This window comes from Chlamydotis macqueenii, chromosome 18 (genome assembly GCF_036417535.1).
Source record: "Chlamydotis macqueenii isolate bChlMac1 chromosome 18, bChlMac1.mat, whole genome shotgun sequence".
In the NCBI taxonomy this organism is placed as follows: Eukaryota; Metazoa; Chordata; class Aves; order Otidiformes; family Otididae; genus Chlamydotis; species Chlamydotis macqueenii.
In genome coordinates, this window is record NC_141573.1 from 4,010,427 (window position 1) to 4,034,057 (window position 23,631).

At 38.0% G+C, this 23,631-nt stretch overlaps 1 protein-coding gene across 14 annotated transcripts in view; it reads left to right on the forward strand.

The window, feature by feature from the left end:
- Positions 1-20,146, forward strand: part of BPTF (bromodomain PHD finger transcription factor) — a 59,874-nt gene extending 39,728 nt beyond the window's left edge. For 6 of the 14 annotated variants that reach the window (XM_086762626.1, XM_086762630.1, XM_086762629.1 and 3 more), the window contains 15 exons: positions 778-1,030; positions 1,461-1,622; positions 2,583-2,731; positions 3,066-3,189; positions 3,719-3,942; positions 5,172-5,394; positions 5,625-6,511; positions 7,269-7,351; positions 9,220-9,445; positions 9,883-10,238; positions 13,644-13,817; positions 14,710-14,902; positions 15,877-15,961; positions 17,245-17,431; positions 19,239-20,146. In XM_086762626.1, the coding sequence (XP_086618752.1) occupies positions 778-1,030; positions 1,461-1,622; positions 2,583-2,731; positions 3,066-3,189; positions 3,719-3,942; positions 5,172-5,394; positions 5,625-6,511; positions 7,269-7,351; positions 9,220-9,445; positions 9,883-10,238; positions 13,644-13,817; positions 14,710-14,902; positions 15,877-15,961; positions 17,245-17,431; positions 19,239-19,275 (3,363 nt within the window). In that variant the 3' untranslated portion in view covers positions 19,276-20,146. The other 8 variants (XM_086762627.1, XM_086762631.1, XM_086762637.1 and 5 more) reach the window with 7 other exon arrangements.
- Positions 20,147-23,631: the final 3,485 nt, after the last annotated feature.

Genomic DNA, 23,631 nt, shown 5'->3' on the forward strand with positions numbered 1-23,631 from the left:
TCCTCTCTTAAGTTGGCTGAACGAAGCCCATTGGTAATTTTTAAAATATACATAGCTATATATGTATGTATAGATGTAAGTGTGTGTGTGTATATATAAATGTATGCAATTAAAATTGGGAAACCCAATGCCATATTGGTATTTACATACGTTATTAAGAATTGTGCTTTTTTCCAAATTACTTCTTTTTCATTCAGTCTTCCTTGAAGAAAATACATTACTAGTGAATGAGTGTTTCTGATTTGTGGGCATTATTGCAATATAATGCTAACCGAATATTGAAATTTAAATTAATAAATAACAGAGATAATTCCAGTAACAGAAGGAAGAATGTTAGATTAGTTGGAATTTTAAGAGCTTACTGACACTACCCCTTCACAAAGTAGCACACTAAATTAAATGTGCCTTCTTGACGGTTACAGCACAGAAGGTTGCTGGGTAAGGTAAGGGATTTTGAACCTACTTTTTTAAGCAAGCTGCAAACTGAATTTACAGTTAAAAGAATAATTTAAAAAATTACATTCTTAATTGTGAAGTAGAATGATACAGATTTTAAAGATGCTGTAAACAAATTTCTGGCTGTGTACTGTCAGCGGAGTTGTAGCTCTGCAGGTCAAGGAGTCTTGTGCTGTAGGGTACACAAGCAGCCTATTCTTCAGTCTTTTACACCTTGAACTAAAATCCTATTTTTCAATACTGGGAAGAGACAGCATTTGTTTTACAAAATCTGGAAATGCTAATTATCCCCTCTTTTTTTTTTTTTTCTAAATTCTGTAGAAACGGCTGGAACAGCAGAAGCAGATACCTGCAGCGGGTGTGGCCCCCGCAGTCACTACAGCCAGCAGCACTGCAACTACTGTGTCAACGCCACAGAAAGTTGTGGTGGGCCCTTTAGCAGGCCCAGTCCCCACTGGAACAAAAGTAGTACTTACTACAAAAGTGGGTTCTCCAGCTACAGTAACATTCCAACAGAACAAGAATTTCCATCAGACTTTTGCTACTTGGGTTAAACAAGGCCAATCTTCAACAGGTAAGCAGCCATTTGTCATGGGAAGAACATGTAAATAGGATGAACTCCAGCACAGCACCTGCATCTTCTCCAGAATGTGTAGCATTATTACATTTCTTGTTACCTTTGCTCTTAACTCTCTTGCTAAGTCAGCAGGGCACTTCTGAGATAATACTTGTCTAGTTTTCCTTTGTTCAGACTTGCAAGGTAATCTTATTTCTGGCCTGTCTCATTTATTACTGACAGTTGTTGTACTGGTAATAATTGATAATTAAAGCATTCTGTGCTGTAACGTACTGTTTCCAAAAAAGAATCTTTACCAAAGAAAATATGACGCATTCAAAAACTGTTGTTAAAACCATCCTGTAGTTTGCTGTTTCATACTTGAAAATAGTCATTTCATTGACTAATTATTCTGCTCTAAAACTGACTGTTCTGTGTGCCTCAATAGCCACTAGCACAGCTGCCACTTCGGCCACAACCATTGCCAGCACAGGGCAGACCTTCCAGATCTCAGGCAGTCCAGTAACGATGGCAGGGAAAGTGATAACTAAGCTGCCACTCCCTGCAAACAGCAAGATTGTTGCCGTCAATGTGCCATCAACTCAAGGAGGTAGGGGAAAGGGAACTGAATTAAAAATGTATTCCAGCTTGCTGATTAATTCTCCATTGACAGTATTTTCCCAGGGAAATGAACTGTGACTTGAAGGGGGAAAAAATATGTATGTATATACAAGTTTCTAGAGCTTGTTCCCCCTGTATTGCATATTTTTGTCTTTAGGGGAGAAATGCAAGTTCTTTGCCTATAAATCAGTCTACATTTCATAGTGCAAAATTAGAAGCTTTATTTTTATATCGTGGAATGAAGCATGCTTTTTATTCATTATCTAAATTATACATCAACAAAACAACTTTCTTCACAAAAAAAAAGCTGCTGTTCTTAGTTATTAATGCCTGCATCTGCTCTTCACTGATGAGCAAGAGTTTGATTCTAAGCTAAGATTAGCTTTTTTTCTTCTTGCTGTAAGAAGAGGACTTTGAGATTTGTGAATGTGTATTGAACAGAAAAGCTCAATTCTGTCTCCGTTATACTTAGCATTTGAGGAAGTCACGAAGGCTGCTAGTTTTGTGTTGAAATTTCTTAGGTGACACGAATAGCATTACCCATTTTCTTCAGCACCATGAGCTTGTAGGTGAAAGGTGTTTAAACTGGTCTCCTACATTTTAAATTAATTGGATTATAGCTTTTAATGGTTGTATAATACTAATTTGTGGCACCATGTTGATGCAAGGACTTATTTGCAGTTACCATCAAACTGATCTTTGTGAAGATTCACTCTTTCCTTAATCTTCTAAAATACCTATTTCTTAACTTAAGATGTAGTTGGACAATTGGCAACGTATAATACTGCTTCTTTTTACAATATGACAAAGCTTCTCCCAAGAAATGTTGAAAGACTCAAAGGTATTCTAGAAACCTGGAGACTGATTTCTAAATGCCACCCTGGAGTTGCATTTACTTCTTTTGCAGCCAATTATGTTATTAATGAATTCTCATTTTTTCTTTAATTAGGTGTTGTTCAAGTTCAGCAAAAGGTGTTGGGTATCATTCCATCAACTACAGGTGCAAGTCAAACATTTACTTCATTCCAGCCAAGGACAGCAACTGTAACCATTAGGCCAAATACCACAGGGACGTTAGGAACAACAAGCACTTCACAAGTAAGATTTTTTTTTTTCTGGTTATGTAGTGCAAAAAAAAATATGGGATATTAAAAATTCTGCCTAGTCACTTTTCAATGTTTTTGGCTCATTTCAGCAATAGTATTTATGGATCCTTTATTCCAAGGAGGTACAGCAATTCTCTCCAATTGGAAAAACGAATATGTTAGAGCTTGGTATGCCTTAGTGGTGTATGCATAGATGAAAAAATACTGGATCTGTTTGCATCTTGTCATTTCTTACTATATTTAAAAACAAACAAACAAAACTTCAGGGCATATCCCAGTGACTTTATTCACAACTTTACGTGTGCTCTCCGTTTTGGTGTATGTAGGTAGTGCAAGGGACACCACTGCGCCCTGGTATGACAGTCATACGAACACCACTTCAGCAGTCAACACTTGGAAAGACCATCATCCGAACACCTCTAGTGGTGCAACAAGGTATTCTTCCAGCCAGTAGGTTCATTTTAATATTTAATTTTCCAGTGTGAAATCCATGGTTTGTTTCTTCATAAATACTTTCTGTATCATATGTCCCAATGCAAAAATACCTCATCTTGATGCTTGACCTCTAACAAGTGCCTCTTCTGGCTTTTGAGTGTGTCGGTTGCAGGTTTTGTAAGTGTTGTTCATCCTGGGCACTGGGAAATCTAGGACTTCTTTTTAAGTCCATTCATTTGAAAACAAAGAAGTTTAGAATAAATGTGCATTGAGAAAGCGTTGCTTTTTTTTTTTAAAGGCAAGCTAAGTGTTTGAAGTACTCCGTAAGTACATGAATTGAATTAAAATAGAAAGCGTTTTGCAGACTTTTTCAGTCAACCACACAGACAAATGGTTTGTAAAGAAAACTTATGTGCGAACTGCAGTGTTTGCTTCACTTGTGTGATTGTACACTGTTGCAAGTTGTTGTGACTTGGGGGGGTTTGCTGTGCTAATGGTTAAAATATTGGAAACATGATTCTTAGCACGAATTATTCCCTTACAGGTCAGACACAGCAAGTGGTGACTCAAATAATCAGGGGTCAGCCTGTCTCAACAGCAGTTTCTAGTACCAGCACAGCTTCTTCCAGTGCTGGTCAGAAGACCGTCACAAGTCCTGTCACACCGCCTCAGCAAATACAGCCACAAACCACAGCGCAGCCCCCTCGCCCTCAGCAGGGACAAGTAAAACTTACTATGGCCCAACTCACGCAACTAACACAAGGACAGGTAAAATATTTTACAGCCTCTGGGTATGAAAATGTGCTAATATTTATGATAGATCTTATCAAGCGTAGGGATTTCAGCAGTGCAGTGTATTTGCTCATAAATTTATGTTTCAGCCTTCATTTAGTATGACCAATAGCATAATAACGAGCTGAAAGAAGCTTAAATAGTACATGTGAAGTTTTAAATATCTCTTTGTATTGTGTTCCCCCAGAAATGTAACTAGCATCAGGAAAATTTAGCAGTATGGAAAAAAGTCTTTGCATTAATAGCAGTAAGGGGCATAATTATTTTATATGGCCTGTTTTGTGGAACGTAATGTTCCTTGTTTTTGATTTTGTGTAAAGATTTAGTTTTCATTCATATTATCCAGAGTCTCACAGGGAAAATTACAGTATCTGCAACTGGAGAAGGAAAAAGTTCTTGCAGCTTCTGCTCAGATCATGAAGGTCTGTTGGCAAAAAATAAATTCAGTCAAGCGTAGGGTAAAAATAGACTTCTGTGAGTTACCACAATACCTCTTCTTCAAATTATGAGTAATGTATAAAAATGATTGTAATGTAGAGGCTGCTTGTTGCCAGATAAGATTTTTATATATGAAACAAGACTCAGAGTTCATTTCCACACCAAAAGACTAAGAAGGATTTTTGTAGGGAACTTACTCTGTTCTGCGGGTTCACAAAATGTGGAGTTCTGCATCTGGGTATTGGGAAATACCCTACCTTCTCCATCACTGAGTTGAAAGTGATGTCATGAGCTGCTTAAGTGTTAGCTTAAACAACAGAAATTCACAATACCTTACAGACTGAACAGTCAGTCGTGAAAGCTCACAGCTGGGTAGGATCTGGCACATGGTTAAGAAATGTTTTCAGTGCAGAGAACTTTTACACAAACTTGAGATTCTTGAGAAAGTAATTAATAGTATGTCTAAAATTATCCATGCTTTGTATTGCTTGTAAATTCTAGGAACAAAGATGTTCCACTGCAGCTGCTTTCTGACTAGAGTACACATAAATATGTGTAACTAACTTCAACCCAGTAATCTGTTCATGATAGAATTGTTGAAAGAGTATTTTGGTATTTCATTATCTCAGATGCTAATTTGGGATTTTAGGAATACGGTATGGTAAAAGTATTGAATTCTGATATTCAAAACCCTAGCTCTTTTGATTTTCAGCAAAGTCTGTCTAAGAATGGTATCACTAATACATCAATATTAACTTTTTTTTTAGGGCGGCAGTCAAGGATTAACTGTGGTAATTCAGGGACAAGGTCAAACTACTGGTCAACTACAATTAATCCCTCAGGGTGTGACTGTAATACCTGGTCCAGGACAACAGCTTATGCAAGCAGCGATGCCAAATGGTACAATTCAGAGATTTCTTTTCACCCCACTACCAGCAGCTGCTACTACAGCTAGCACAACTACAACAACAGTTTCTACTTCAACCTCAGGTAAGCATTGTTCTGTTTCGCAGGAAAAAAGCTTCAGTTTCAGTTGCATGGGAGTTTTTATGCAGTTGGAGATGGTCTGTTACTACAGTAAATTTGTTGGAAGTGTATTATAAGCTTAGAAGTCTCTTAATTTCTGCATAAAGCTTTACAGTAGTTCTAAAAGGTTCAAATTAGTAGGGCTCAGACATGTTATTTGAAATAAATGGAATACTTGTTTCTATCTGTCACAGCTACAGGGGAACAGAAGCAAGCTCTACAGGCACAGGCAACATCAGTGCTGCCGCCAGTTCAGCCACAGCCTCAGAGTCAGAACCAAGCCCAGCCTCAAGTGCAGAATCAGAGTACTCAGCCTGCGCCGCTGGCCCAGCCACAGGCACCTCAGCCAGCACTTCAGCCTGAAACCCAGACCCAGCCTGAATCTCAGACTCCAGCATCTGTTGACTCTCCAGTCACACCTGAAGCACAGTCATCTAAATCTCCAGCTCAGTCTCCAGCACAGACCCAGGCTCAAGGGCAATCTCCAGTGCAAGTCCAGAGTCAGCCGCAGACTGCAGTCCTTCCACAAGGCCAGTCCCAAGTCCAGCCTCAGCAACCAGCTCAGGTGCAGACTACAACCCAACAACAGATTCAGATGCAGCCCCATGCTCCCATACAAATTCAAGCTCAGCTGCAGCAATCACAACCTCAGGTTCAGACTTCGGTCTCAACCCTTCCAACTACTCAAAGTTTAAATCAGGTTCCTGTGCAATCCCCAACTCGTCCTCAGCTGCAACTTCAGCAGCCTCCAACAAAAGTTATTACAGTGCCTCAGCTTCAGCAACAAGTCCAAGTTCTCTCTCAGCTTCAGTCACATGTTGTGGCTCAGATACAAGCCCAACAAGGCAGTGTGCCCCAGCAGATCAAGCTTCAGTTACCTATTCAGATCCAACAAACTAGCCCAGTACAGGCTCACCAGATTCAGAATGTGGTAACAGTTCAAGCAGCTAGTGTTCAGGAGCAGCTGCAGAGAGTTCAGCAGCTCAGGGAGCAGCAACAGAAGAAAAAGCAGCAACAGATAGAAATTAAACGTGAGCACACCCTTCAGGCTTCTAATCAAAGTGACATTATCCAGAAACAGGTAAAGTTAACAGAAGGAAATTAAAACTTAATGAATGAAACAAATTTCATTTTAAATGCCTGTTCTTGTTAACAATGTTAATACATTTGATAGGCAGTTAATTTGATTCTTTCAAGGTTAGTGCACGATTGCTTTTGGCCATTTAATTAAGTATTCTAAGTTAATTCAGGACATCAAGTCAGTTGTACCATGTTTGCAGTTTTCTGGCACCTTCATTCAACTTACCACTAGCTGCTGGGACAAATATCTTTATTCTCAGTTCAGGAAAGACAGATTATAGGTAGGAGAGCTGATGTTCAGAACACATGTACAGTTCTGTCATTGCCTGCTGTAGGAAACTGAGGTTTCAAAGAGGTATCTGAAATGTAATACTGTTGGATGGCTGCGAGGCTTAAAAAAATACATCTATATATAAATAGACTCTTACCATTTTTTAAATAAAACTACCAGTCACTGAAGAAATACGGTCAATTGACATTTAGTCCCTAGGTTTAAACTTGACATAAGCAAAATATCCTACTCTGTGTGGGGGGTGGAGGTGGTGGTAATTTTCAATTTCATTTTCAATTTTCAAATAACTGCTTTAAACAAGCACTGCTCCCCTGATAAAATCAGTTTTATTTTGTCACTTACTGAAGTAAATAACACTTTAACTTTTTCTTTAACTTAGAAAATGTCCTGGTTCTCCCAGTAATATTATTATGCAATACTGGCTAAAGTTTTCATATTTTATTTTGGATTCTGTATCATCCCACAGGTGGTTATGAAACAGAATGCTGTCATAGAACACTTGAAACAGAAGAAGACACTGACTCCAGCTGAGAGGGAAGAAAATCAGAGGTGAATATGCATCATAGTGCATCTTTAGATGTGAAAGTTTTACATTTATAACATCTTTTAATGGCGGTATAATAAAACACTGTTTTGTAAAAACCTGCTTAAAGAAATGTTGCTATTTTAAAATTGGTTAAAGTAACACCTGAAAGAAACTTTCATAATGATGTTCTTAACTTTAAGCAATTGAATCTTGTATATTCTCAATTTTATTTTGATTGTATGTTTTTAAAGTGAAATGTTGTATTACATGTGTTTGGAGCTGGCCACAGTTTTTTAAATTCAAGGTAAAAACGATCCTTAAAGGAATACAGAATGGAGAATTAATGGTTCTGTTGCAGAAAAGCCTGGGTTTTGTTTGTCCTTTATCATGGCAGTTTATTTCCGTTCTTGTCCACTGTACATCACACTCTGCAGAAGGAATTTAAGAGTTTGAAGAGTGATATTTGACAAACTAGGAGATTTTTATTCTTGAAGCCGCTAAACACAAATTTGGAGTGTTTGTCATTTGTCTTGGGTTATTTTGACTCCTTTTCACTCATGCAGTTGCTTCAGTTGGAGAATCACAATTCTGTGTGTTGTCAGCTGTTAAGAAAAAGAATAGTGTTTTCTTATAAAATTTTGGCCATCGAATTGGAGTACAAGCTTAGTTGATTCCGATAGTATCACTAAGTGCTACTCACTTAATGTTCACTATTGCATAAATAATAAGATTATTGTCATATACTTTTCATTTAATGATGTCAGACAGCCAGGTTGGTATTTAGACTGAGAGAAGTCCAAGCGAAAAAAAAAGTAAGAGTTCTGACTAGCTTGGTTCATGGTACAGCTGTCTTTCCTTCTCACTGATTTTTTTTTTTTTCTTCTCCAGAAATGTGGTTTGGGTATCTTAGTTGGTGAAAAAAACAGACTAAACCAAATAGATATAGTGCAGGTAAAAAGAGCAAAGTAAACAAAATTGTATGACCCTACACAGCAACTGGCATATTACATCTGTCATCAAAATACAGATGTGTATCAAGAGACAGTCTGAGCCTAAGACTACAGAGACAGCAGCAGCTACTTGTCTTGGCTGTTGCTATTTTGTTGTTTGCTTTCAGCCTGTACGTCTGTGGCAGTTATTTTTCACGGTCACTCTGGCAACGAGAAGCATTTCATTTTCTAGTGAGTTTGAAATAGAATGAGAAGGGAAAAGTAGATTCAAAAGAACCAAAATACATTCATTTTCTAATTGAAATATAAAGCAAAATAAATGAAAATTGCAGAACAAGTGAGCAGGAAGAGATTTATAGTTGGGTGTAAAACAAGCAGATGACAAATTAATCCTCAGTTGTCATTAGTGAAGACATTGGGAACTGTTTTATAGTGAATTCTATACACTGAAAAGTATTTGTCAGTCCTTATGCCAAAACACAAAAACTGAGGAACACTGGGTGGTCACTGGAGGGTGCAAGTGTATGTTTTAGAAGAAGTTACGGGCTTCCAGCTTGCTTTTGTTTTGTAATAATAAACGAAATCCAGCTCTTTAAAGCATGTTTGTGGAAACGGAATTGAGTGAAAATATCTGTCTTGTACTGAAGCCTGAGCTTTGTTTGGAGTTTTATAGGGGAAGGGCAGGAGCAATTAGTACTGAGATCAGTTAAGTGAAGTTGGGACTGGCCCTCTTGAGCCTAACTAGGGACTTTATCTCCCAGTGGTGTTCTAGTAAATGAGTGGGAGCAGTGTGTGTTACTAAATTTACCTAGTATGTCTTAAGAAATGTAATAATTTAGCTTGCAACTTGCGGAAACTGGAGAACTAAATGATTCTGCATTCTCAACTGGGGATACATATGCAGCTCAGCACAACGTACTTTTTCTTTATTTCTTCCCCAGAATGATTGTATGCAACCAAGTGATGAAATATATTCTGGATAAGATAGACAAAGAAGAAAAACAGGCAGCTAAGAAACGAAAGCGAGAAGAGAGCGTAGAGCAGAAGCGTAGTAAACAGAATGCTACGAAGCTCTCAGCTCTGCTTTTCAAGCATAAAGAACAGCTGAAAGCTGAAATACTGAAAAAAAGAGCACTTCTGGACAAAGATCTACAAATTGAAGTGCAGGTAAGGACAGTTATTCTCAAAGACTAATTTGATTTTAACCTGGGAAGAAGATTTCTGTGTTAATCTTTAATTTATCTGTTTGCTCAGCTAGATTTTAGGGAAACATACAGGAAGAAGTTCTGGTTGTGGATGCATGGATCTCTGCGAAGCTAATCTATGTCCTTTTATGCTTCTTGGTTTTCATCTGGACTGGAATAACCTTGTTTCCTGAAACAGCTGCTGATAAATTACAGCCAATGGGTCATAGTAGACTAAGAGTGTCATTCCTTAATGTTATGTGAATTGTAGGTGAAGCATGTTAAAAAATTTGCATATTTAAATAGATTTAATTATTTTATTTTGGTTAAGCATGGGGATTTATGTCTAGATTTTCATCTTGTCCTGGAATAATCATATGAAGTACTTCCCTCTCTATTTATTCATTTAATATACTCCAGGAGGAGCTAAGGAGAGACTTGAGTAAAATTAAGAAAGAAAAAGAAAAAGCCCAGGCAGCTGCTGCAGCCGCAGCAGCCGCAGCCGCCGCAGCCGCAGCTGCGGCAGCCGCAGCACCACCACCGCCGCCACCATTGCCGTCACCACCACCACAGCAACATGCAGCCAGCGTCACCTCCTCCTCCTCCTCCACCACAGTCCCAATGCCAGTATCCTCCCAGAAGAGAAAGCGAGATGAGGAGAAAGATTTGTCAGCTTCCAAGTCCAAGAAAAAGAAAATGATTTCTACTACCTCAAAGGAAACAAAGAAGGACACAAAGCTTTACTGCATCTGTAAAACGCCCTATGACGAGTCTAAGTGAGTAGAGAATGCTGTAGCCTTTTACTGAGTGTTCCTAGCTTTAGCTTTAGTGTTTAGCTGTTAGTGCAAGGTAGTTCTAGAACTGGAGACAGAGTATTGGGTGTTATTGCAGTCATCACCAAGGAATAAAAAAAAGTCTCTATTTTCCACTAGCAGTTACAAAACTCTTAACATACTTTATTTATACTGTTCATGTATGTGATTTATATTCTTACTCGTTTGCATGTTTCCATTGTATGACCTTTCTGTCTCACATGCACATACTCTTCTTTCTTTTTTTCCTCCGCTCTATTATTCTTTCTTTTGCCGTTTTGCCTCTGCCTCGGAAGCAAGTGACAACTTGGTTTGAGCAGTTTCTTGTGAACAAGTAGCTGATGTTCTTTAGAAATAGCTTTGGTACCGTCTTCCAATAAATTACTTTTTTTGTAAGTCGGTGGCCAGTAAAGGGGGTTCCAGGTTACTGGACTGCAGTTCACTTTGGACAATGTTTCAGGTAGAAATGGTTTCCACGTGTTATAATTCGCATCCCGGGGTTGATAAAAAAAATGAATATGTAAGCATTTGACAAAGTGAAAACTGCAGTTCTCTGTAGTTTGATTCTCACTGTGAATGAGGGAAAGTATTTATGCTGCATACAAAGTTTGTGAAGAAACTTAGTAAGTGGTGGAGTGGAAGATTCAAGGGATTGCAGGGGAACAGTGTTAGGCGTCCCTGCTTAAGCTGGAAGTGACTCACATCAGTAGTTAGTAATGGTTAGCGTCTGAGAGCTGTGTGGAGATGTACGTAAAATAAATTGGACTTCAGGCCAATTCCAAGTGAGTATATGTCTGCTCAACAAGTGACAATACCAAAAAGTATTACTTGGTGCCATTTGGCGGTGGTTTACATGCTGATAACAGAAAGAAACTGTAGAGGTGGAGCAGTGCTTTCATTCCAGTAATGGTTCTTCATTCCAGATTGAGGGCCAGGAATAGAGAATCTCTTGAGGTTCCTTCTAGCCTTTTTTTTTTTTTGCCTTTTTTTTTTTTTTTTCTTTAATTTTATTTAATGAAGTTGAGGTCTTTGGGGATGGTTTTTTTTTTCATCTTGGTTGTTCAGTAGCTCTGACCGTTACACCCTTACATCAGTACGGGGGATTGGACTGCTCTCTGTGCTGGCGTCGCTCTAGAAATAGCAGACCTTCAGTGCCCTGGTTGGTAATTCACTGTTACTGCGAAGGGATGTCACCTCTCTCAAAGTAAGATGTTGTGTTAGACTTTATCCTCCAGTTAGCTTAGGAGGATACCTTGTTCTCATCGAGGTCTGTGTATTACTGCTTCTCTTCTTAGTAAGTGATAGAGCTGGCACAAAACCAAAATTACATTAACAAATTCTTTGGGGAAAAGGATTTGATTGTCAGACTGACTCTTTCCGTTAACTCCAGTAAGCATTTGAGTAAGCCAGTGAAAAATGTGGTCATGGAGTGAATTTTGGTAGCCTGAATTCAGAACTGTGCTTTAATGCACAGAATAAAACTTCAAGAAAGTGAAATATTAGTAACTTAGTAGTATCAGTAGCAATAAGATTCCGTTCTGCTGCTTTGCTTTTTGTGAATTCTAAATTTTATTTTCTTACGAATGATTACTGTACATACTGACTGATAGATGTTGAACTACATTATCCTTTCACTGTTTGGAAGGGGATTAGTCAAGTTTTCAAACAGTTTTCTGGTAAACATTTTTTTTATTTTCATATATATATATATAGGCATCAGATACTCCTCTTCTGATGTCTCTTTTCTACTTCAGAAAAGATAGATGTGCTGCTTGAAAAGCTAATTTGTGGTATATTATGAATACCCTATGCATTTTTTTAGGATGTAGTAAATCCTCAGAAGTCATTCTGTGTTTTGTATCTTGTTGCAGATGTCTTATGTTTAGTTGTCATTCGTGATACTCCACGGTTGTAGGGATTTGGTCGTGCTGTTTTCAAGGATGATCAGGAAGGGTATCCTTCTAAGATTCCTACTTAGATTCCAGCCTACTTGTTAAAGCATAACGTGACTCCTGTTCCACATCCTAGTGGCAAGGTTTAGCATCTACACCCAGACACATGTGCTTCCAGATCACCAGGAGCAGACACAGTCCCTCTGGGAAAGAGGACACAGGCTGAATCTTGTTGGTAGTTGTCAGAAGGAGCTAGATCTGTCCGTTCTTTAGGGAAGGCTGGGTTGTGTGATTTTTTTATTATTATTATTATTATTAATTTTTTTTTTTAGGATTTGTCTGACTGAAAATTAAGAGAAAAGGCAGGATCTTAGTATCCAGCATGTATGCAGAGGCCCAAGAAGTTACAGATGCTTGTTTTGTGGAACATGTAGTAGCTACTGTCCTGCTGCTGGTGTGTAGTGTCCCGTGGGTGGTGCTTGCAGACTGGGAAACTGGGACGGCAGTAATTTGTACAGCAGAACAGGGCAGGTGGTTGGTGGTGTCTGAAATCTAGGAAGATCAAGGTTCTGAGTCAGCTTGCTTTTGCTTAGGCAGAGAGAATGGATGTCTAACTTTGCCCATCCGATTGATTGTCACTAGTCATAGGTACGTTTTGAGATATCCATGCACAAAATGTCAAACATCCTTGCATAATATTTTACAGTTTTGTCACATCATTCTGTGCAAGGTCCCATTCCCATGGTTCTGTACCTGGTTCACTTTGTGTCATACCACATCTGGTTCCGTCACATAGCTGTGTCTGAGAGTAGATGTTATTCTCTGAAGAATGGTCCACATTCCAATCTGTTGCAATTTTGAGTAGTTTAATATCTGTTTTTCAGCACACCACCCCTCCCCCCAAAAAAAATAAATTAAAATTATGACAACCATGTCCTGACCCAGTTTTCTTTCATATCATGTTATACCAATATGTATCCTACACATGGCTGGTATGCATGTTCTTTGTAGTATACTTGTAACTCCTAGTTGGTGTTTGCGCTTTGCTTTTGTTTTTTAAATTAACTGAGACCTACATTTTCAAATCTTAAGGAAATGTTTCAGTGGCTTTTGAGCTACGGTTTTGAAAATGTAAATCTTTTCCTTTGGCCTTGTCTTTTTGTGCCTTTTACAGTTTTTCACACACACATTGGAGACATAGACATTTTTAGCCCAGTTTTGTCGAAGTCTGGTTACGTATTGATGTGCATTTTAATGACCTGTCAATTTAAAATTGACCCCAGTGACATTATTGACAGCATAGCCGCAGCATGAGATGTTAGTTGGTCAGGATAGAATGCTAGGAAGCAGGAAAACTGAGACAGAAAATTGAAGAAAGTAGGCCAGCAAGAAAGTGCATCAGAGAGAAATGCAGGGAAAAGTGCCATGCCATTTGAAATGACAATTACATTGTCATTTTCATTGTGAATGCTTTTAGGTTCTATATTGGCTGTGATCTTTGTACTAACTGGTATCATGGAGAATGTGTTGGCATCACAGAGAAGGAGGCTAAGAAAATGGATGTGTACATCTGTAATGATTGTAAACGGGCACAAGAGGGCAGCAGTGAGGAATTGTACTGTATCTGCAGAACACCTTATGATGAGTCACAGTGAGTTCTGACCAGAACCTCTTATTTAATGTCTAGGTAGCAAACTGCTCTGACTGTGGTTACCTGTTCCTTGCAAAGAAAAAAGAAGTTATTTTGCATATGTTGTGTTCATTCGTAATGCAAATTGCTTTTCGGTAATTGTCTTCCTCTGCAAAATGTTTCTATACAGTAAATGTTTAGGAAAAGTGAGGTTTTCAGGGTGGTCAAAATGTGTTGGTGTTTTGTTTTTTTTTTTTTTTCTTCCTTTTAAAAAAAAAAACCCCCATGTACTTTAAATTGGGATTGATTTTTTTTCTTTTTTAACAAGGGAGAATTAGAAAGATTAAAAGACAAATGGAGTACTTAGTGGAATTTTTTGTGCTTTAGTCTGATGTGGATAGAAAGTACAATTCTGGCATGGGGTACATGGTTGGTATCTCTTACTGTAAGGCTTTGGGTCACAGAACACCCCTTCTGTATTCAGCTACAAGACTGAAGCTTCCATATGCAAAACGTTTGCATGGAGTGAAATAAGAGCCCTAGCTGTAGTCCAGTTTGTGCAAAATGTGTCTTGAATTGTTTTGGAATACTGGTTGGGGGAGAGTTCCGGCATTCTGCTGTTCCTTTCAACTCTAAAGCAGACAAATGGTTTTTGAAACCTCGATTACTTGAAAGTGCCTATTATGAAATTTAGGAACTAATTTTAACATGGTCTGTAATTTAGCCTGTTTGTAAATACAGAAGCAGTTTGAATAGTGTAATTAGAATTTGTCAGTCTGAATTATCACGTTACACTGTTGTATTTTATCAGGCCAAGTATCTGTTTGTGTGCAGGGCACTGCAGGTTGCGGTGTTTAAATGTAACCTTTGCATTAACTACATCAAGCCACTAACATTTCTGTGGATCTTGCAGATTTTACATTGGCTGCGACCGATGTCAGAACTGGTATCACGGGCGCTGTGTTGGCATTTTACAAAGTGAGGCAGATCTCATTGATGAATATGTGTGTCCGCAATGTCAGTCCACAGAAGATGCCATGACTGTACTCAGTCCCCTGACGGATAAAGATTATGAAGGTTTAAGAAGAGTTCTACGTTCCTTACAGGTGAGAATAAGGATCACAGCTAAGTGCTTTACTTCACAGGGCATACCTAGTCAGTCTTGGAGTAGGTTTTTATTTCTCTTCCAGCTGTTTTGAGACTTTTTAAAATAGGAAATAGCAAAGCTTTTTTTTTTTTTGTGAGAAATGATACTTTTGTCAGCTGCAAACTTGATTGGCATTATTGTGCTGAGGAATATTTACAATAATTAGTATATCACTGCTTCTGAGTTAGTGAAACTAAACAATCTTTTCAGTGGAAGGCTTCTACAGGAAGCAGGTTTATTTAGAATACCAAAAGGCAGAGTGGTAGCCTAACTGTGTAGGATATAAAAGGTGCAATGTTCTGTTCTCAGATTAGTTTTCTGTGATTTCTGATCTACATTTCTGTACTTTAATCTCCGAGTTATTAGAGTTCAGTATTGTTCTCACATAAAGTCATTATCAGCATGTAAATTATGGAATCCTCATAATAAGAATTACATAATTATCATCTGTTACAGTATATTTCTGGTTTATCTGTCACTCCCAAATATATTTTCTGTAAAGAATTTTCAAGAATTTTGATAAAATAATTGTGTGGTAACAGAAATACTCAAAGAATAATATTTTGCCTTGTTCTACATTATACAGACATTTGTTAGAGTACGCGAAAGTGAGAACAGTGGCCTGTTTCTAGGTGTGAAGTACCAAGCACTCTCAGTAAATTCATTACGTACTTTTCGATGCAGCCTGTTTAGGCGGTGTCCTGTGATGTCTGAATTTCACATTGCTTCCTGTTTTGAAGACCAACTACTTGGTCCTTGACACTGAGGTTTAAAACTTTGGCCAGTCATCACATGAGAACTCGTTATGTTTTCATGTAACAGTGCACTTCTTCAGTTCAACTCTAGACCCCAACAGATAAAAGAATAATGAAAATGTTTAGCTAGGAAATGGGGCTAATTTAACTTTTTTTTGTAATTACGTTTTCCTGACAGGCTCACAAGATGGCATGGCCGTTCTTAGAACCAGTAGATCCCAATGATGCACCAGATTATTATGGTGTTATTAAAGAACCGATGGGTAAGTGTTTCTGAGCAATAGCATGGCTGAATGAATGAATTTGGGTTTTTGAATATCAAATTCATTACCTGCTGACCATTTCTGTCCAGAGGTCTTAAAGATACGTTTTGCAGAATACATAGTTTTTGCAAAGTGAGACAATGTGATGTCTCATTGATATATTTAGAAGTTTCTGAGGGTTAACATATCTGCTTTTGGGCTGACTCCTTACACTGCTAGTCTGATGTATAAAATGTGAAATCCAGTGCAAAATTGTAGTATGTTGCCTGAAAATAATACTTTGCTTAGAAACTGTGCCCATTTCTGTTCCAAAGTTTTGTATTGTGCTGTTACAAAAATGCTGAACTACTCTATTCCATAATTGATGGGCTAAAGCTTATCAGGAAAGCTCAAATAATATAATTAAGTATATTATGATTGAATGACATAAACAAAAGTGCATTTAGCCCTTTCTGACTTAACTTGCAAGTATAGAAGTAAATATGTGTATTTGCTCTGATTCTGCGTGTAAAGTACAGTAGGTCAGCCAGGCCCATCTACGTTGTTTTCACGCGTTCTGGCGTTACTGGCATTTCAAAGTAAGCACTTTAAGGGCATTTTGCAAGGGCAGGTCACTGTTTTTCCAGCTAAAAGTGCCGCTATACATTTAGATAGCTATATTGATAATTGGCAGTTCTCATTCCTCTCCCTCTTTTAAGTTTACATTTGCATTAAAACAGGACAATTAGCGCTCTGCTTCACCATTCCGCTCTCATTAATGTGTCCAGTCAGTAAGAACAAGAGCACGATCGCGCACTTGAAATCTCTTCCATCAGTGCCATGTGGTAATGTGCATATGCCCATGAAAATTGATAAGTCATTCAAAGCAAGCCATGAATTCAAATAAAAATAATCAGAAGGTTTAGATGGCTGTTTCGTGTACACATCTGACTCTTGGTCTCACTGAGGGCTGTAAAGAAAAAAAAAAAAAGAAAAAAAAACAGAACAAATAACTGAATCTAGATTGTCTGACTTTTTTTTTTTCTTAATTTCTTCAGAAAAAGCAAATAGCTTCTTGCAAAGACCCAAGTTTTCCAAGGTCATTCTGATACTTGCATTTTAATTTAGCTGCACCCGATGTATATATACATAAGTGTTTATTCTGAAGGAGAACTGCTGGTGTCACCACCTCACAACCAGCATTCCAGGAAAAGCAGCCGACCTTTGTTTCCCACATTCTGACATGTGAGCTTCTGCTGAGGATGAGAATGTCTCATTTTAATAATCTTTGGTTTCTTTTAAAGACCTTGCCACCATGGAAGAAAGAATACTGAAACGTTACTACAAAAAGGTCACGGAGTTTGTGGCAGATATGACCAAAATTTTTGATAACTGTCGTTACTACAATCCAAGTGACTCCCCTTTTTACCAATGTGCAGAAGTTCTTGAATCGTTCTTTGTACAGAAACTAAAAGGATTTAAGGCAAGCAGGTAAGCCAGAGTGCTCCTAATCATAAATGGTTCTGTTCTCCTCTAAAATCTCCGTAATGCTTTCACAAGCTTACCTTGCGTTCATACAGGGATTTGCCTCTCCATGCACTTTCCTGGACAACTGCTTTTATTCTAAAGCAAAAAAAAAAATCTGTTCTATAATAGCCAGCTGTCACTTTCTGTCAAAATAAAGGCTTAAGTATGATTTTTGTGGAGGTTACTTCGTAATGTTTGTTCAAAATGACTTGTTAGATCCAAATTTGGGCAGTATCATAAGTGTAGAAAATTTGAATGACTCTTTAAGTCATTGCTGCAGAAAACTTCATGAGAATTATTTCTGATCAGGACAAAACTCTGTGTTCTGATAATGTTCTGCTGTGCCCTGAGTACTTTTCAGATGCTAAAAAGAAACAGTCCTTCCATGAAGCTTATAATCCAATGAAAGAAATTAAAATACTTTTGTTTTTACAACTCTCTCTCATCTTTTTATAATTTACCATATTTGAAACAGTGAGAATAAGTAAAGTTTAAAGTAAGATATAGAAAACTAAACACAATCCAAAATTAACTATTTAAAATTAAATTTGATAGTGTTTTAAAACTTCTGTATTCCAACATATGCCAACTGTCACCGAGTTTGAAATGTTGAACGCCCTTCAGCGTTACTCAGGAATTGTAAGTTCCAGTAGTTAACTTTGTCCATCCGACTGTAACAGTCAAAACTGCAACAGGCTGCTGGTCTAAGGTTTTAATGCAGCGTTTTATCCATCTGTAAATTCACTACACTGGAAGCATCACTTTCTATCCATTGTTGTGGAAGCTGTCTAATTCTCTATATGCTCTGAGATCAGGATTGATAAGAAGGCATGAGAATGAATTAGTCTAGCATTTTTCTTTCCAATTTAATACTGTATTAATGATTTTTATCAGGTAGTTTTCAACTCATGTTTCCATCATCTTGCTTTAGCTGGTTATTCAGCATTCACTGCTTGCACACTGATTTCATTGCTGCATCTTCTTTTGTTATTGTTTTTCATTTATACCATCCGTGTTCTTTCTTTTCTTGCAGATTGTGATATCTTTAGTATGAACTTTTTAACTGGAATCAGAACTGGATCTTGGGGTCACTTTCTTTTACTGTACAATGTGATGACATTAAACTGCCCTAAAAATCCAGATCAGGTGTCTAAAAAGTAAATGTTGGGTTTTTGTTATTTGTTACCAGCAGTTGTGCTGGTAGACATAACTGTATTAACAAAACAATTGTCCCATTCCTCGAATACTGTATTGAGAAAAATGAAAAATTCATCTTGAAAACCATGCATTTTATTGTTTTATTTTCAGTCACTAATAAAACTGTGAATGATGAAGAGGAGTTTTGGTGAGCTCTGATTAGCAAAAATGTTATTTTAACATGCCTGTTCAGTTTCTCTATTAAGTTAACCCAAAGACTTCCTGAATAAATTTAAGCAAAGTATACCTTATTATAAATATTCACCATTAAAAATGTCTTTTTGCTTTCCTTTTGATGGACTACTATTATGTAAATATGAGAGTAAAACTGATTTCAGGCATTTTGGAATATTCCAGTGACACACTGCATTTTACAAGTACTGAAATATTTGTATACTGTAGGAGAAAACGTGCTTAAAATTCAGAGGGAATTATTTTAAGTGTTCTTTTTTCCAAGGGGGAAAAATAAATGGAAGCAACATGGTGGTAATTCCCTCATTGTGATTTACCCACAGCAACCGTGTTCTTCAAAATGAAGGGTGCTTAATTCTTCACTTTCTTCTGTACTCTGCAGGTCCCATAACAACAAACTGCAGTCTACAGCTTCTTAGAGTTCAGCGTGTTAACCTAACACACGAGCAAGAATCTGGTTGTCTGAAAATTTTTAATTAAGAAGCCAGATGTTTTTAGTCAGGTTATCCTGACAAGACTTGATGTAAACTGCGTTTTTATTGGTCACAACAGTCAAATTATACTCTTGGCTTATTTTGTCCAAAGGACAAAGAAATAAAAATCAGCAGCACCACTTTCTTGTCAAGATCAAATTGTTGTACTATTGTGGCAGAAGCAGGAAAACTTGGTTTTGTTGAAGGAGAGAGAGAAAGAGAGCAAGAAAAAAGATACAGTAAATGGGGTCACGTTTAACTCCATGGAAATGCCACGTCTGTTCTTCAGTGAAGAAGCTGGTTTAAAGTCCACACAGAAAACTTTGACTGTATTTATTTATTGTTGCAAAAAAGACGCTTTTTTATTGCTGCCCTCATTTGTCAGCTAATTATTTTTTCTTATAAAATCCAGCCCCGGTTCCATGTAATCCATTCTGTATCTTAACATGATTCCTGTAGGTAAAAGTACAAGAAGACCTCTAGATGTCTTTTCTTTCTATGAAAGGAGCTGCTATGTACACATGTGCACACACAGAGAACTGGGAATCAACAATGAGTTTATCATTCATGGTAGATAAAAACAATTAAGCTTGCATAAAAGTTGGGCTAAGTGGTCATGGACTACAGACTCTGTTGCCTTGAATATACCAGTACAATTTGTCATTTACTCTGCACCAGACTGAAATGAGTAAAATCTATTTGAAGGTATCTTGTTTGTAAACATTTGTCAGATTCTAATTTTTTTCTTTTGTATTAAAATTCAAAATATGGATGTATATGAAACAAAATAAATGGAGATAATTGTTCTCCCCACAGATGTAGGTGTCTTTGAGTGTGCGCTGATATGTGTGTAACACTTTGGGGATCTGTTCACGTAGTTCACGTCCTAGGGCAGAGCAGCGGCCAGGGAGATCTCTTTATTCTGCTCCAAAGGTAGCGCTTACTGCATTTCATTCTTAAGCAGCTGTTATCCCTTTATAGAATTTCTACAGTGGTGCCAAAATTACTGTAACAGATAACGTGGTAGGAAGTATTTTGTGAAATGTCACTGCCCACCGCTGAATTAAGTGATATTTTGCCAAGTACTCTGGGAATGTAAAGTACCAAGCGTAATTCTACCCTCGAAAGGCGTTCTGGACTGCTGCGTTGTTTCCTGTGTGAGGAGTGCTCCTGTGAGGGATAAATTGAAGTCCTAAGAAGAGGCAAATTGCAGATGTCGTTGCCGTTTCTTTCCAATCTGTCCCTTTCGCACTGCGTATATAAATGACTTGCTCGCATTACCTGTCGTCAGCGGTGGTTCGTACGCGGCTCTCCAGCCGTTTGAGTGGCTTTGCACTAATTCACAGCTAACTTCTGTTCCGCAGCGATCTGGGATTTACCCCGTTTGTGGATAAGCTCCTCTTGGGTTTAACCTCACACCTTGCTATGCAAGAACCTTTTCTGTTATTTTTCTTAAAAAGATGTTGCTACTGACCACACTTTCTTACACGTACAGGCTCAGGTGTACAGGTTCTTCTGGGATAATTTTATCTAATAAAAACCCGTGGTTTTTGTACATGCAAATGTTGTCATTTAACCTATCTGTGAAAATTAAACATAACTGTTCAATGTGAAAACAATAATCCATTTATGCTTCTTGAGGTTAAAGAAGAGTAGTTGCATTTAGGTTATATTGTCCTTTGACATTTAAAAAAATGCTGCATACTGTATGCATTGTGTTTTTAATGCAACAAGGAAAAATCTCAACTTTTAACAGCATTTGAACATATCCTGCATCTCTTCAAAACTTCACAGTATTTCTGTACTATTTATTCATATATCAACATAAATGACATGATTTAAAACTTTCCTACCTGTAGGCAATAGATTGCTATGTTTTTAACAGATTGTGGCAAACTGAAGAGTACTTTTTGTACCTTATAGGACACATCCTCCTAGAGAAATAAAGTCATGTGTTTGACATCGATTTGGTGGTGTTTCTAATGAAACATTTGATGATGTTACTGTGTGTAGGACTTGGCTTTGCCAGGTGGTATATAACTGCCAGTGAATCAGGTTGATTACAGAAAGAAACCATCCATACAATTCAGTAATGCTGAGAGCCGTTTCTAATGTTTTCAGCTGCGATTTAGTAGGTTGAGGTAGTTTTCTCAATTTATTAGTGGTGATCTTTTATAGTTAAATAGTGTTACTGAAACGCATCACTCATAATTAACACCCACCTTCCTTAAAAGCACGGTAAGTTCATAAGATTTGTGATCTCTATTCAAATTACTGCAACGTTTGCTTCAAAATGGTCATATATTGTCAGACAGCTTCTGATAATGGGAGCTACGCCAGCTTGATTGTCTTTTTTGTCTCCTCAAACAAATTTGAAGCAATTGTCCTTGGTCTAGATTTAGTTCATGCGAAAGTTAATGAGGATTTGAAGTACAATAAAAATTTGGGCTCACCCAAAAGCCTCGTGCGAACTCCTGAAAGACAGGAAGACAAGGATATTCCTGTACCCTCGAATCTCTGTGTGTTGGCTGCGGAATTTTCATGCTTTTTCTGCTTGGGGAAAAATGATTAGCTGTAAGGTATCAAAATTACCACGGCAGCTATTGCATGTAAGTGTCATTTCCTTTTCAGTGTGGTTAATGCTGTGAGGTTCTTGTAGTAACGAGTGCAAGATTGTGGAAATCCACTGGATGTAGGAAATGTTTCCATCGGTACGAGTCAGCCTGTGATAAGCCTGGTAAGAACAGTCGTTAGGCTCCTGCTCCAGCTGTTTTTCAGTTGGGCTGTGAAATACAGCTGATTGTGGCAACAGTTTAAGGAGTGACCTTCCAAGCAAGAAAGGAAAGGTGAGAGGACTTTGTAACACAAAAAAACCATGGCATAAATTCCTTGTCAGGCTTGCGTCTGGAGCAGTGGCTCTGTCTGAGAAGGGTGCTGCATTGTGTGTCAGTTGCTGGCGTTTTGCTGAGGCGTTGGCGGCTGTTAGCAGTGGTACGCTATTGTTTATCTCTTCCGAGAGACAATCAAAATGCAATACAGCCATGGATGTTGGTTTTGTACCCAAGCTTTGCCTGGTTGAGATTACGGTAATGTCGTGGAGGCGGGGAAGGGCGCTCAATTGCTGTTCTGGGCAGATGGATGACTGTAGGGCTTGCTGGTTAGTCTCCGGGCCTCAGTTGAAAATAGAAGCAAAGAAATTTGAGATGCACGTGTAACCCTTCCTCCTTCCTTCTCCTGTCTCACCCAGTCCTCTCCATGGCTTTGACTCCTTGCCAGGAACAGTCGTTCTTCCAAATCAAAAGCCCCCTCAATGTCTCTCAGGAAAATTCCATCTATATATGCTGCGCTCCGTGCAAATCTTCCACATAACAAATGTGAGACAGTACGTTTTTTAGAGTAGACAGAAGCTACAAGTAAATTCCTGTCCTATAGTAACAGCCTCTGGGTGGCAAAATGTATGATGTTTGCTCTTGGTATTTGGCTCCTATTCCATACCATGAATGTGTGACTTACATCCAGTGTGACTTACCCCCCATCCACTACTCCGTAGCTTTTCCTTGGCACTAAATCAAGCTGCAGACATGTATGACCAATAGAATTCTGCTAGATTTACCTTTGCTTCAAAACAGACAACGCTTATAGAAGCCACTTCCTCCTGTTCCAGGTCATGTCATATATATCGCTGTATGTCTATATATTTTTTTTTGTAGTGTGTATATGTATTTTTTTTAAGCTAGACTGTATTTTCCTTTTTTTAATATATAAACACATATCTTAAAATCCCCAGCCAACTCATCAAACATGTTATTCCATAATCTTTTTTTGAGTCTTGGTGACCCCAGAACCCCACGCACATTTTATTAGTTTATTTTAAAGATTTATGATCCGTGAATACTGACTCCTGGAACAGCAAACATTAAGATCCTCTTTGCAGAGGTTTCATAGGTTCTTGCATCACACCACATTAAAGCTACTAAAATATTGTATCTTTGATTGAAAAAGTAACTTTACTGATGTGCAAGTACAACCTTGGCAATAGTTCTCATGGGAAAACACCACTCGGTACACAGTTCTACAACTGGACTTTCAAGGCACTGGCAGTGTAACCAGGCATACAAAATGTGCGTGCAATTGCACGCTTATTCTGCATTCCTTGGCGTGAGCTTGTGCCGTTATTTCTAAGCCGAATTGGGCATTTGTGTTGTGCAGTTAAGTGATTTGCTTTCAGTTAGTGTATTCATATACTCAGTAATTGCATAGCTATTTTGTATGCTTCATGTGAAAACCCAGCTCTGTTTGAAG